At 43.5% G+C, this 13,564-nt stretch overlaps 1 protein-coding gene across 3 annotated transcripts in view; it reads right to left on the reverse strand.

Moving 5' to 3' along the window:
* Positions 1 to 11,866, reverse strand: part of arap2 (ArfGAP with RhoGAP domain, ankyrin repeat and PH domain 2) — a 111,232-nt gene extending 99,366 nt beyond the window's left edge. For 2 of the 3 annotated variants that reach the window (XM_078291698.1, XM_078291696.1), the window contains exons 1-7: positions 11,749 to 11,866; positions 10,648 to 11,017; positions 6,538 to 7,433; positions 6,039 to 6,121; positions 2,616 to 2,692; positions 2,224 to 2,288; positions 961 to 1,344 (exon numbers count right to left, since the gene is read on the reverse strand). In XM_078291698.1, coding sequence (XP_078147824.1) covers positions 961 to 1,344; positions 2,224 to 2,288; positions 2,616 to 2,692; positions 6,039 to 6,121; positions 6,538 to 7,343 — 1,415 coding nt within the window. In that variant the 5' untranslated portion in view covers positions 7,344 to 7,433; positions 10,648 to 11,017; positions 11,749 to 11,866. The remainder of the gene's footprint in view (positions 1 to 960; positions 1,345 to 2,223; positions 2,289 to 2,615; positions 2,693 to 6,038; positions 6,122 to 6,537; positions 7,434 to 10,647; positions 11,018 to 11,748) is intronic. The other variant, XM_078291697.1, reaches the window with a different exon arrangement.
* Positions 11,867 to 13,564: the final 1,698 nt, after the last annotated feature.

Here is a 13,564-nt window from a genome sequence, read left to right on the forward strand (position 1 = left end):
AATATTCAACAGCCCAAGGGCAGTTTGCCAAACCTATGCAAATCAGGTGGTGAAGTAGAATCTAAAAAGAAAGGAAATGATTGATAGCTCTAGCTCTGAGCAACGGTGACGCATGTGGCACCAGGAGACTGAATCAAGCCGCGTGGAGAGAAAACTGCAGCTCCGCCAGGTTTGAGAAAGCGTCGTCTCTCCTATATCTCGCTTTCCTTTGCTTTAGCTGCACTGACACTGTGCATAATGGATAGGTCTGATCCAGGCTTCTGCATCTAATACCACTTGTCAGTTTTAAAGAATCATCAAAGATAGGAGACGCATGAGGACAGACGGAAATGAGGAGAGTAAAGACAGGAAATTAGAGCGGTGTACTGAAAAGGGGTCAGGAAGCAGTGGTTTGTCTGTGGTGTTGAGGCGGCTGGCCACTCGACTACAAAACATTAATCCCTATAGGCAATGTGGAGCTGCAGCAACACAAATTGTGTTCTACTGCAGAGGATTCTTATGTAGATAAGTGTATCATTTTTCCACACCACATTTTTCTTTATTTTTTACTATTTTCCACATTTTAGAATAACAGTAAAGACATCCAAATTGTGAAGTAACACAAATGGAATTATGCAGTGACCAAAAAAGTGTTAAACAAATCAAAACTATCTTGTATTTTAGATTCTTTAAAGTAGCCGCCCTTTGCTTTGATGGAAAGGCAAAGGCTTTAGAAAGAAATTCATACATAGGCATCAACTTTACTATTTATATTTGTCTAAAAAACACATTTCAAGCATTTAAGCATAAGGCTTTAGATCAAAATGGCTTTAAGAGAATGACAAACATAGAACATTCAATCAGGTGTGTCCAAACTTTTGAGTGGTAGTGTATAGTTATAATCATGCTACGTCATTGAACTGGATTCCAGATGCAAACACAATTCTCTAATCTCATTGGTCAGTTTGAGTAGTGGCCTACCCTTGAGGAGACAGCTTGTCCAGCCAACCAGCTTTGAGCAGCTGGTGTTTGGGCGCTCCGTAGAAGCACGCGTACGGGGAAATGTCTGAGGTCACGGGCAACACGTTTCTAACCACGCCCCCCAGAGCGTCGGCCGGCTCCGAGTAGAGGTCACACACCACCATCTTCAGAGACCCGTCCCGAGAGGCGGGGCCAGAGGCTGTCGGGCCAATAGCGAGAGGTTCGGAGGTCACAGTTTTCACCAGGTCCTGATTGGCTCGCTGCAAAACGGAGGCGCAGTCTTCCACCGTCGAGTACTCGTCTTCGCAGACGTCGGGAATGGCTGCCGCTTTTTTCTTGGACTCATCCCGTCCCTTCGCTGACTCTTTGGGTTTAGTCTTTTTTCTGTATGGGGACAGGTGACGCTATGTTCATTATGTGTTATGTGACAGTATGTTCATCTATCAATCTCACAACCAATCAACTCAAATTATAAATGCCTATCCAATAACACTGTTTACATAGCATTTCATGAGGCACAAGCTGCAAAAAAAAGGAATAAAAAAAAAGACAACTTATGCAATGTCTAGGTCTAGGACAACCAAAACAACACTGGTGAACATTAACTTTCATGATGCACAGCCTAGAGCTGCTTCATAGAAAATGAATGAAGCAATGATTTTTTGGATTGATTGAGCTATATATCAAAATTACATTTAATATTTATTGTAGAATTTTGATTTTTTTGTATGTGCTGTCTGAGGCAGGAAACATACCCATATTCCCAAAAAATCAGCCTGGATACCTTCCTTTTTATCTTTATGATTCTCAATGGAGCTGAACAACTGTATTATGTTTTATGATGCAAACCAAGCGTTATTAGGATGTACTGTAGGAACATATTTCCATCCTAAAACACAGTGGCAATCTCTTTTAAAACTTAAGACTTGTTTGGAAAGGGTACATATGAACAGGAAAATTAATTCTGTGACTACAGTTCAATGATGGGTTGCACCCAGAGGTGAAATCCGTTTGTTTTTAGCAGTCTACACTGTTTCAGAATTGACAGGTCTTGCGCCATCTGCTACAACAGCCAAATAATGTCATAATATATTTTCACTGTCTTCTATGTGCTACACTGAGACTTGTTTAACCACAGCAACTTCATCAGTGGTTCCAGCTTCCTCTTTTCTGAATGTGTGAACTGCTATTTATGGCTCTAGCAGGTGGGGACGCCGGCACACAAAAGAGAGAAGTGTCACACCAACCTCTCACCAACCATACCTCTGTTTCTTCTGCTTTATCTTGTCTTTAAAATCTTTCTTCAACAGTCCATGAGCTCCTCGGTCCTATAGAGACCAAAAGAGATTAGCATCAGATGGGAGGGGAAAAAAGGTGTCCATCTTTCAGTCAGACACTGTTATCGTGTTAGTGCGCTAGCTAGGTTAGTTTGGTGGCTAGGTGACATTTCTATTAACCTCAGGGGCCAAACTGAAACAAGCACACCCTCCACTCTTGCTCTGTGTTCATGGTGACAACAGAACAGTGCGAGGGAATTTCCAGTGTGAAGACTGTGGCTGAAACACGGCTGATAGTGCTGAAGATCTCAGAAATGTCTGTTCCTCCTCAATAAGCTGCTAGTCTCTGTCCGCTAGCGGGAGTGTACACCGTCTCACCGGAGTGCTTTCAGGGTTGTTGTACAGGAACGTTTCTCCATAGGGAACAATAGGAGTCAAGGTTCTTTGAAGTTTAGCTGAAAAGGACACAGAGAAAGCACAATAGTCGTTTTGTCATGCCATTGAAAAGTAGCAGAGCACAGTGTGAAGGCCTAAACACGGTGCATGAAAGTAAGGAGCTTAAAAGGATTGTTCCAGTTAAAATTTAAATCACTCAGATGCTATAGTGCCCTTTGATTAAGCCAACTCATTGATCTTAAAAAATGTGCCAACCCTTGATCCATGCAAGCAGTAAACCAATTAAATTTTGTTTTAGCATGCCTATCTCTCTGCCTCTGCCCCCTCCTTCCCCAACTGGGAGTATGATCCTCGCTTCCCTCTCTCAAACAGACAGAGCCCGTGCCAAGGCCATTTCTCCGACTCGGCTCCCTGTAGGGACCGTGGTCGGTGGTCGGTGGAGGCAGAAGAGAGGAGTGGAGAGACTCGGCCCAGACACTATTAGTCTGGAGACCCGGGGCCACCCTGCGTGGGCCACTGCCTGTCACTGTGAAAAATGACACCGCCCTCTCCTGAGGATTGTGAGGGCCAGAAGACACCGCCACAGGGCCAGACACACACACACACACACACACACACACAAGAGAAACAAGACACGTACACAGACAGCGGCGTGCATAGATCGTGGCACTTATAGATGAAAACACATTGAGACGCATGAAGGTGCCTGGAGACACACGCAGACGGACATCTACAAGATATACACTACCAGTAAAAAGTTTGGACACACCTGATTGAATGTTCTATGTTTTTCATTATCTTAAAGCCATTTTGATCTAAAGGCTTATGCTTAAATGTTTGAAATATGTTTCTTAGACAAATATAAATAGTGAAGCTGATGCCTATGAGTGAATTTCTTTCCAAAGCCTTTGCGTTTCCATCAAGGCAAAGGGCGGCTGCTTTAAAGAATCTAAAATAAAAAGATAGTTTTGATTTAACACTTTTTTTGTGTTATTTCATAGTTTTGATGTCTTTACTATTACTCTAAAATGTGAAAAATAGTAAAATATAATGTGTCCAAACTTTTGACTGGTAGTGCAGATAAATATTCACACCTACACAGATGCGAACGCACTATAAACAAACACTCAAAGTATACAGACATAGACAATCCAGGCCATTACAGAGGGGCACAGAGGCCATGCACCGGGCCTGGTAGGCTTTATGAAGGGGTCAGTTTACTTGATGACAGAATGGCTTCCACTGTATCACAGCGGCCCTCTCTGCGGACAGGCTCCGTCTGCAGACAGTGACCATCATTTATCATCATCTACTGGTCGACCTTCAGGCCACTCGCGGCTCTCTCCGAGGCCCGCCGGACACTTCTGCACCGTACTCCCCTCTGATTCCCTCTATTCTTCCTTCGCTGGCTCCGTCTCCATCTTCTGCCTTTTGTTTCCCCTCAATCTGCCACGCTCCCTCTTTATCTGGTCCTAACCAGACTCCCTCAAGTCAGAGTCTGGGAAGCTACTTTGATGTAGCCGTCAACTCGGAGTTAGTTATGAGGGGGGATTGATTTGGTTCTTTGATTGAAGCTTCCCCCTTTTTTTTATTTTTTATTTTTTTTAAGTCAGGCAGTCACGTTAATATCACTCGTCTGTGTCACTCTCACCACAGAGCTTAGAGGACACAAGCCGCCACCATGTGAATTCAAATTAGTTACGAGCCAATTCGTCATATCGCAGTAGTTTCATTCCAAAAATGCTGTACATCACTCCCTGAAGTTATTATATCCTCAAGCTAATACCTTCAAAAATATTCAAAACTTAGCAGAGACAAATACAACTACTCCTTTATATCAAAATAAACTACTGCTGGGAAGAATTCATTTAAAATATGTTTTACAATACTGCAAACACAGCTTTGAAAATGATTCATAAATGATGGGCAAAAGGAATATTGCAGGATACATGGAATATAACTGTCAGGTATGTCATTACTCATTTATGTGTCTCTACTCTAATAGAATATGTTGTTTTGAATGTTGGTTCTAGGTTACTGCAGAGAGTACATCCCTTTTATACATATGGGATATAATACTACATATGTACATATATGGAGAGATACAGCATGTATAGTCTGTCTGTTGTATGTCCTACATTAAATATAAGTCACGATGGGAGTTGTTAATGTCACCGAGACAAATTCCTATACATTTATTATACTTGGTGAATAAAGTGATTCTGATTAAACAGGACAGTGTATACAATCTGCCATTTGAGTCTGATTTCTGTTTAATTACATGTATTCTACTGTCCGATCAAAGGCCTTACGAAACAGTCCTACTGGTGCGATGATTTTTAATCAGTTTGTGAGACTACATTTCACATTTTTCCAGCAGTGGATCTCGTCTTGGAATGAAACTCTTCAAATATGCTTGGGTGAAATGATATGTCAAATACCTCCTTGCTAGACCTCGCTGTGAAGGGAGATCTAGCTTGCTAGGCAAGCTCCCCGTCTCCCTGCTCTGGGACCGCCTTGGCTCCCTCTCTTCCTCTTTCTCTCAGTCTGTTTTGCATCCATCTCCTCTTCCGTCTTCCCTCCCCACTTCACTGTCTTGCTTTTCTCCCCTTTTCTCTCTAGTCTCGCTGCCTCTCTTGTTCCACACAGACAGAAAGTTGGAAAACAAGGCCTACCAAGAGACTACTGCAGTAAAGGTACACAGAACAAGGAGGGATAAGCCGAAAGAGAAAAGTGAGAGGAGATAAAGTGCAGAAACGGACAGAAATCTGTTCAGTGCCACGCACAGATATAAGAGCAAAGAAATCGATGGCGGCAAAAGAGAAAGTGTCATGCTGTGGGCAAATACAGTCCCACGAAGACTGACATGTTCACGATTCTTAAACACACATTTATGCGCACTATCATCACTATCGGCCTTAGCATCTTTGACTGACAGAAACCTGTTATATAGTCCTCGGAGAACCTCACAACCCGTCCCCCGCACAGAGAGAGTGGCACATATCTTGTCAAATAAGACATAAGGGTCAACAAAGTCCAACGAATACAGCAGGGGAAAAATAAAAAATTCAAAACATATTTGTATTGTGTGTTCTACAAGACTGTGTGTTGTTAGCAAAGTTAAACAACTTCTAAAAACTTTGGAGAGCCGGGCGGCAGGAAGACACGCCAGGGTCTCACCGCGGGACGAGATGTGAGAGAGCCTATTCCCTGCGAGATGCGCGCTCAAAACAGGGCGACGCTTTTTCCCACGACACAGCCGCCGAACACCCCACCCCTCCCGCACACTATCCGCCTCTCCCCTCCCTTCTTTCATCCGGGCAAACAACAGCACCGCTGACTCTGCTGCCAAATGAAATATTCATGGCAGAGATGAAGCGGATGCAGCTGAAAGACTGTGTGTACCTTTCTGTATGCCGTTTGCACCGGTGGGACCTTCGGAGCCGGGTAGGTGTTCAGGGCTGGTTGTTTGCGCTAGTGGTGCGCTCCTGAGGAGGAAGAGAAATAAGTTGATTAAAACCATCACCGCAGCATGTGGGGGGAAACAGGTAGCACCGTGTACAGGTGAAATCCTTTGGAACAGAGATGTGGAAGTGGGAAAGTTAGTTTCACAGTTCAGAAGTGCAGCAACGTACATGGGGTATTATGTGGAATAGAGAACTCAATGCGATAAGTTGGAGGCCTCAGGCCCTCAGCCAATGCGATTCCGAATGCTAAGAGAGCAAATATTAAAGTTGGTGTTCTTATTCTTTTCTGCCATGGCAGTGTGAAACTCAATTTATCAGGGGGCATTCCACTTTTCTATTCGTGCCTCCTCTATTTGTACTCAAGAGCTTTGAGTAAACACTGAAACATTTGAAAAGATATATTCCACCTTTTCGAAGTGAGAACTTATTAGGCGTACCTGTCCTGAGGTGGCGGTATGGCCTGACTTGGGATTTCAGGGACGGGCCGGTGCCTCAGCCGGTAGGAGCGGGTGGGCCGCGGACCCCTGGGACCCTTAAAACTGGGCTGTCTCTCATAGATGCTATTTTCCACCATCTCACCCAGAAAACCCCCCAGGTCGTCAGCCTGGGGCGGGTGGGACACTTCAGCCGGACAAGGGACGGAGTCAGTGCTAGAGAGGGAAGGGTCTTCAGAGGAAATCTCCCAGTCGGAGGGCATGTCAGAGGGGGAAGAAATGGAGAGCGAGTCACTGCTGCTGCTGGTGGTGGAGACGGAGGCAGAAGAGCAGGTGCGGATGTTCGCGGGGTCGCGTGGGGCCGGCCGGGGCGGGCTGAGGCACCCAGCCTCCGAGACAAACTCACTTTCTGCTCCCAGTCCTGTTCCTGGAGGCAACGTCTGACTCCCCTCCAAATCATAAGCCCCCCTCTCCTTTGGCTGAGGGTCCTTGCATGAAGTCGCCCTCTTTCTATCCTTCAGGAAGATATGTCTCGGGTGTGGCACAGGCTTCCTCCGGCCACGCCCCTCCTCTCCCTCTTCCTCCTCCCCGCTCTCTCGCTCCACCCCGAGTGCTTCCAGGCTGCGGAGGATGCGTCTACGGTGGCCCGTAGGAAACACTCGGAGCTGCAGGAGCCGCTCATCGGTGAGGTCCTTGCAGTCTTCCAGAACTTGGTAGCCCCCCTGCTGGAAGCACAGGACATACTGGGCCAGGCGCAGGCTGGTCAGCCAGTCTGAGATCTCCTCACTGGACTCTGGAGGGTCCAACATGGTGCTTTAGACCCAATGCTGCTACCTCAGGGAGAAGCTGATGAATATGACGAATACCAACATTGGAGGAAGGAGTGGGTCAGCTTTAAGCTGTAGATACACAAAGAGATAAAAATAAGACATGATAGGTGAAGGAAAATGAAGGAAACAAGGCTGCTTCCAAACTGAATTTCAAAGCTAAAGAAATGAATCTGTTTCTTTGGACCCAAGTGCAAACACTCTCGTATTATAGGCAGGTCTCTTGACTTCTAAAATGTCCATGAAGGTTAAACAGGAATTAAAAATGTGTTTTTAAGCTGTAAATAATGTGTATATATTTTCAAAAATTGGCCAAACTGGACCTTGATTTTGACTTAGTTAAAAGCTTAAAAATTTGGGGTTTCATTAGAAATATACAAGGATACAATGTACTTGTATCACTATCAAAGTGAGGGAACTATACTGGTGCACAACAGTATTATTATGCATGGTTGCCCTATTATCAAAATAAAAACCTCCATTAATGTGTCCTACCCTCTCCACCTCTCCAGATTGTTACTCATACTCACATTAATCTTCCTCTGTAAAGATCACAGTTCATTTCTAAACCTTGAATCTAGTTCTTTCAATAGTTCACCCCAACTATCACACTGTCTATATGTGGAACAACTGACCATATGTGGAACAACTGACCATATGTGGAACAACTGACCATATGTGTCACCCTAACCAGACCTACATTCACATCACTTCTGGATGAAACAGCAAGGAAATAGCAATAGCTACGAGGAAATAGCACTTACTGTAAAGTGGCTCTACAGTCAGCTGTTGATATTTACATGTTGAGAGACTTGCCATTTTTTTCTGCCTGGCTTTTGAATCAAATGACACAGAAACTCTGTTTTTGCAGAAAGGGCAACAAACCGGTGTGCCAGCTGGCATCTTTATTAAAACACCAATCTTTGGCAGCACTTACAACAGCAAACAGTGTTTAAAAATGCTTAAACCCAGGATTTACCTCACAGCTCACTGCCTGGCAATAAATATAAAGACCCTGGCAATGGCATAACCAATTGTTAGCTGTCCATTTCCTGATCCTCTCACTCTAGCTTTTCAAAGTCAAGCACCGATGAACTGTCAGTTGCAGAATTACACTTGCCATAGTCTCTGTCTCTCTCTCTTCCTCACACACACACACACACACAGAGACACACACAGAGACACACACACTCTCACAGGAAGACAGGGAACGCACCAAAGCATCACACCCGTCATGTCATGTCCACTTCTCCTCTGCGAGGTTGCAAACCTACATGAGGTTTCAACTGTTACTTCTGCTTTCAAGTAAGTCTTATCTTTTTAGGGTGTTTGTGTGTGTGTGTGTTTGTTTGTTTGTGTGTGCGCACATGCATGTGTATGTGTGTAATCTCGAGTGTTTTACCGCAAACGTTGTTCAAAGCCGAAAAAAGACGAAGAGAAACTGACCTTTAGCTCTCCTGCACTTTACATCTGATCCGAGCGCCGGACTACTGCATGTGTTTTCCTCTCTCATCTTGTGACATGATGCTTATGCTACAACACCACTATGCACAAATCTCTAAGACAAACACACTTATCTCAAAAAGCAAGCGCTGATGTCAAAGGAGGGTTGACATCAGCTGTGTACAGTATGCTGGGGGGGCTTTTAGAGTAGAGAGAGTTTGATTCAAAAGGCCATTTCTCATCTTTCTGCTCTTCTGATCCTTGTAGTGAACACACACAACGTTCTGGTGGGCGCTTTATTCAAAGCACATTACAGTAGCCTACTATACATCTGTAGTATTCAGGGCCCAGGGGCAAAATTCAAGTCCCTGCTCTACATATTATCCTACTGTATAAACTCCATATAATAGAGGTGCATTTATCAGCCCAGCCCAGCTGTGTATTGCAGTGTTAACATGCAGGGACCTGTACTGGCTCATAGCCAGTGCTAAGTAAAGCGGGCACACGCCAATGCTTGCTAGCACATTTGACCTGGCCTGCTCCACATTTCTGCCTTTTAGCGCTGTACACCCACACACACAAACACACACACACACATACAAACTGGCACACACATGCACACACAGAGACATGCACACATTCACACACGTAAAGGCAAGCATACACGCACACAAGCACACACACACACACACACACACACATTCAGCAAACAATATAAAAGGGCTGGATTTGAGAGCTTTGATCCGGCGCCGCTGCCCAGTGTGAAAGCCCACAGAGTTCACAAGATCAATAGCAGAGAGCCGAAAGAGAACTTCACCAGATAAACAGAATGCTTTCACATGCCATGCGGGAATGGGAATGTATGAGACGCTGTTTGTGGGGACATCAAAAATCAAATGGGAAGCAAGAGGCATGTAATGTGTCAACACACAGGCAATTAGCAACAGAAACACACACACACACAAACACATATGCATGCACACACACTCATTGGCATACAGTAGGTCACCAGATAATCAGAGCAGTCTGGGATAGAGCCAGGTCAGATACCCTCAGTATGTTTGACAGCGTGTGTGTGTGTTTGTGTGTGTGTGTGTGTGTGTGTGTGTCACACCCAGTGGGCCCTGCCTTCTACGATACCACTAGCTATGGTTATACAATGTGTGACTCACTCACTCTTACGCATGCACGCCCATGCATGCACACTGGCACACACACACACACACACACACACACACACACACACCTACCTCATATTTCTGAACATCCCTCAGCCAGTCAACTAAGAACAAAGTCCAACATTATGTCTGTATACCCTTCCTGGTTTGATTAAATACCATGGAACCTCTGCCATTAGGCTCACTGTATGTCCTGTTGAATCACTGTGATTTATCTTAATCTTCAATTGTATACTGTAAGAATATCTTTTGGCTACTTAAATATTGCAAAAGTGCGGTTTTGAGAAATGAAGAAGTTTTGATGAGCCTGGGCTTGTTTTCATTGGGAGAATACACCACATGCACCAGGACCAATGACGTTCACACGTGAGATCTGATTAAAATGCAGGATTTTGTAATAACGGTTACTGATTAAAACCGGTTAACCTACAGTATGATTGCAAGGAAAGTACTCGAGTACTTTCAAAATGCTTGTACTGCTATAATGACTAAGTAGTATAAATGTTTTGGTTAGTAGCTTTGGTGTAACAGTGAGGCAGGTATACCTTCTTGTCAGCCTTCTTTTAAGATGCGGGACTTGATCAACACTTGGAAACAATTCCAGATCTTCGATAAGAAAAAACATGAATTTTACTAGAGTTACGTTGAGTTCTTCAGTCTCCTACCTATTTGAGTCGGTTTCCAGTTAAGGCACCAGCAGCAGGCTCTGGAGCTGAACTCGGAGCCAGGCATTAACACTGTTGACACAACACGCTGCCGTGCGTCCGCCGGTCGGCGAAACTTACCTGCGCTGTCAGAAACAGTTGGGAACCGCAGGCATCATCCACGCACCTCTGCTCCTCCGCCGTCTCCGCTTTCTGTCATATTATGCCGAGTGAAACTCTCTGCTGAAGGCTGCAAAAGTACAGTCCACAACGTGCTTTGACACTCGTTTCTGTTTCCTTCCCTTGCCAGCGTTTAGAGTAACTCCACGCCCATTTCAGCTGCGAGGCCAGGAGGATTTGAGCCGCTGTAGCCCAGCTGCAGCCCTGTTACCTGGAAACCCATTAAGTCACATCAAGGACAGTTCATTAAGGAAAATGCTAATGCGAATATCCTAAACCAATTAAGGAAAAATGGTCATTATTATATCTATTATTATTATTATTATTATTATTATTATTATTATTATTATTAGGAGTAGTAGTATTAGTAGTGGTGGTGGTAGTGGTAGTAGTAGTAGTAGTAGCAATAGGAGGAGTAGTAGTAGTAGTATTATAAGCAGTTGTAGTATTAGTGGTTGTAGTTGGAGTAGTAGTGGCATTATACTGTAAGTAGTATTAGTAATAGTAGAAGTAATACGAGTAATTCTGTAGTAGTTATAGTAATAATCATATAAGTAGTAGCAGTAGTAATACTACCAGTAGTGCTAGTACTGTAGTAGTAGTAGTAGTAGTAGTAGTAGTAGTAGTAGTACTAGTACTAGTACTAGTGGTAGTGGTTGTATAAGTAGTGGCAGTAGTAGTAGTATACCAGAAGCAATGGTACTAGTAGCAGCAGCAGCAGTAGCAGCAGCAGCAGTAGTAGTAGTAGTAGTAGTAGTAGTAGCCTAGTAATAGTAAGTAAAGTAACCAGTAATAGTACTTATACTGTAAAAGTAGTCGTAGTAATAGCAGCAGTAGTAGAAGTATTAGTTGAAGTCTTAACCTTCATTTGTACTCCCTTTATCTGAACTGCAGGCTGTAACAGTGTTAATGTTTCTAGTAGACTCCAATAGCAAAAGTTACCTTGGTGGCAAATGAGGATCCAAATAAACAACAAACTCAAGTTGTCCAGACTCAGTAGAGCTCAAACATTGGTTTGAGTTGACAGAGGAGATTGTCCCAACTAAGCCTGTCTTCTCAATAAAATGTGTGCTTGTAGATGATAAGCACTGGAGAACAGCAAAGTAGAGGGACTTGCGATGTGTTTCTGGGAATACTTGCATGTCCCAGCTTGATCCTGCAGCCCCGGGCGATGCATTCAGCACAGACAGGAATGCAGCAGTCTGCCTGGCACACTTAATGGAGCGAGTCCCAAGGAAAAGGAATACATTTTCATTATTTTCATCCATCATTATTTCATTATATTATTTATATGGAGCGATGGTATGCAGTATATTGAATATTGTGTGTCATTGCTGCATAACAATAGGATTTATGTTTCAGCCCTGACATATGATTTGACATTGATGTCGACCCAAACGACACAAACATAATGTTATATGTGCCAAACAGCAATACTGAATAGAAATAGACAGCTGAATTTGTCTGTCATTGTTTCTTCCAGCAATATACAGACTGTTTTTATCCAATATACAGGGAACACCTCTGCCACAGCAGGGCCATTGACAGCATGTTAGTTTAAATAATGTCACAGGCATAAAATGAGCAAGAATACATGAATATGACAAGTAAACAAGCAACATTTCTACAAAGAAATGGCTGCTATAGGTGAGTAAAAAAGCACTGTGCTCAACTTCAGCCCTGATTTCTTTTCATTTCTAACAGAAGGCCTACAATGAAATGAAAATGAAAGAGACATCGAGATTGTTGCGTCAGTCAAGATTTTTCTTTCCTTTTATATCACTATTGGAGTTCATCAATCGTTCATTTTCACACCATCATCTAACCTATTATTATTTACATTGTCAGAATAGTCGTAATACAATTCTTATTTGTAATATCAAATAATTCAGTGGATACTACTGTATTACTTTGAAAGCAGTGCGCAGAACCAGCCACATGATGGTGCTAGCCTACTGATTTAGAGTGTTATCATATTGTGGCTTTTAGGCAAATGTGACTGCAAATGTGATTGGAAGATCACAATAGACAGAATAATGTATGATGGAAAAACATATATTTCCTCATCTCCTGAAAATAGTTGAATAAATATATTCAACCAAACTGATTTAGGATTATAGCTTCTCCAGGTAAAAACATTTCCTGGTTAATATACTTTGTGCCTTGTCCCACAGGTACGATCCTACGCCTACTACGATGATTCAAATCTTGATGTGACTGATACAAACAGTCATAATTTGGCTTACTATGGGCTTTTGTGTCTCAGTTAAGTGCTCCAAAGCCCTAAAAAAGTTGACAGCTAGTATATAAGTCAACCAATGAAACCTTCTCCCCCAACTTACCCCATCAAAACAAAGCATCATTTATGGGTTTCACAATGATAATACCGTGCAATATTCATTCTCCTGTTATGCATCATTGAGTAGCTGCCAGCTGTATTTCTGAATGATTCATAGGAGTGGGTGAAGATTAACTGTGTGGATGTAAAAGCGGTGAAGAAAGTGACAGCGCAACAGAGACAGTGAAGGAGAGAGGGATGAGACGTTTGGAGGACAGCACTTTGTCTTCCTTTGAATCTTTCGCTTGTCTTTTGTCCCTCCCTGCCACGCCTCCAGGGGTCGCCTTGGCAACATGTTTTACTGCTGGCAGCCTTATAAATGCAGCGTTGGCTCCTGTAAAACCTGGAGAGCTGTACACAGTAACAGCCAATGCCAAGGACACAGTGAACAACTGGGCTGCAAGCTTCAAACCTAAACTC

The sequence above is a fragment of the Centroberyx gerrardi genome, chromosome 23 (genome assembly GCF_048128805.1).
Source record: "Centroberyx gerrardi isolate f3 chromosome 23, fCenGer3.hap1.cur.20231027, whole genome shotgun sequence".
In the NCBI taxonomy this organism is placed as follows: Eukaryota; Metazoa; Chordata; class Actinopteri; order Beryciformes; family Berycidae; genus Centroberyx; species Centroberyx gerrardi.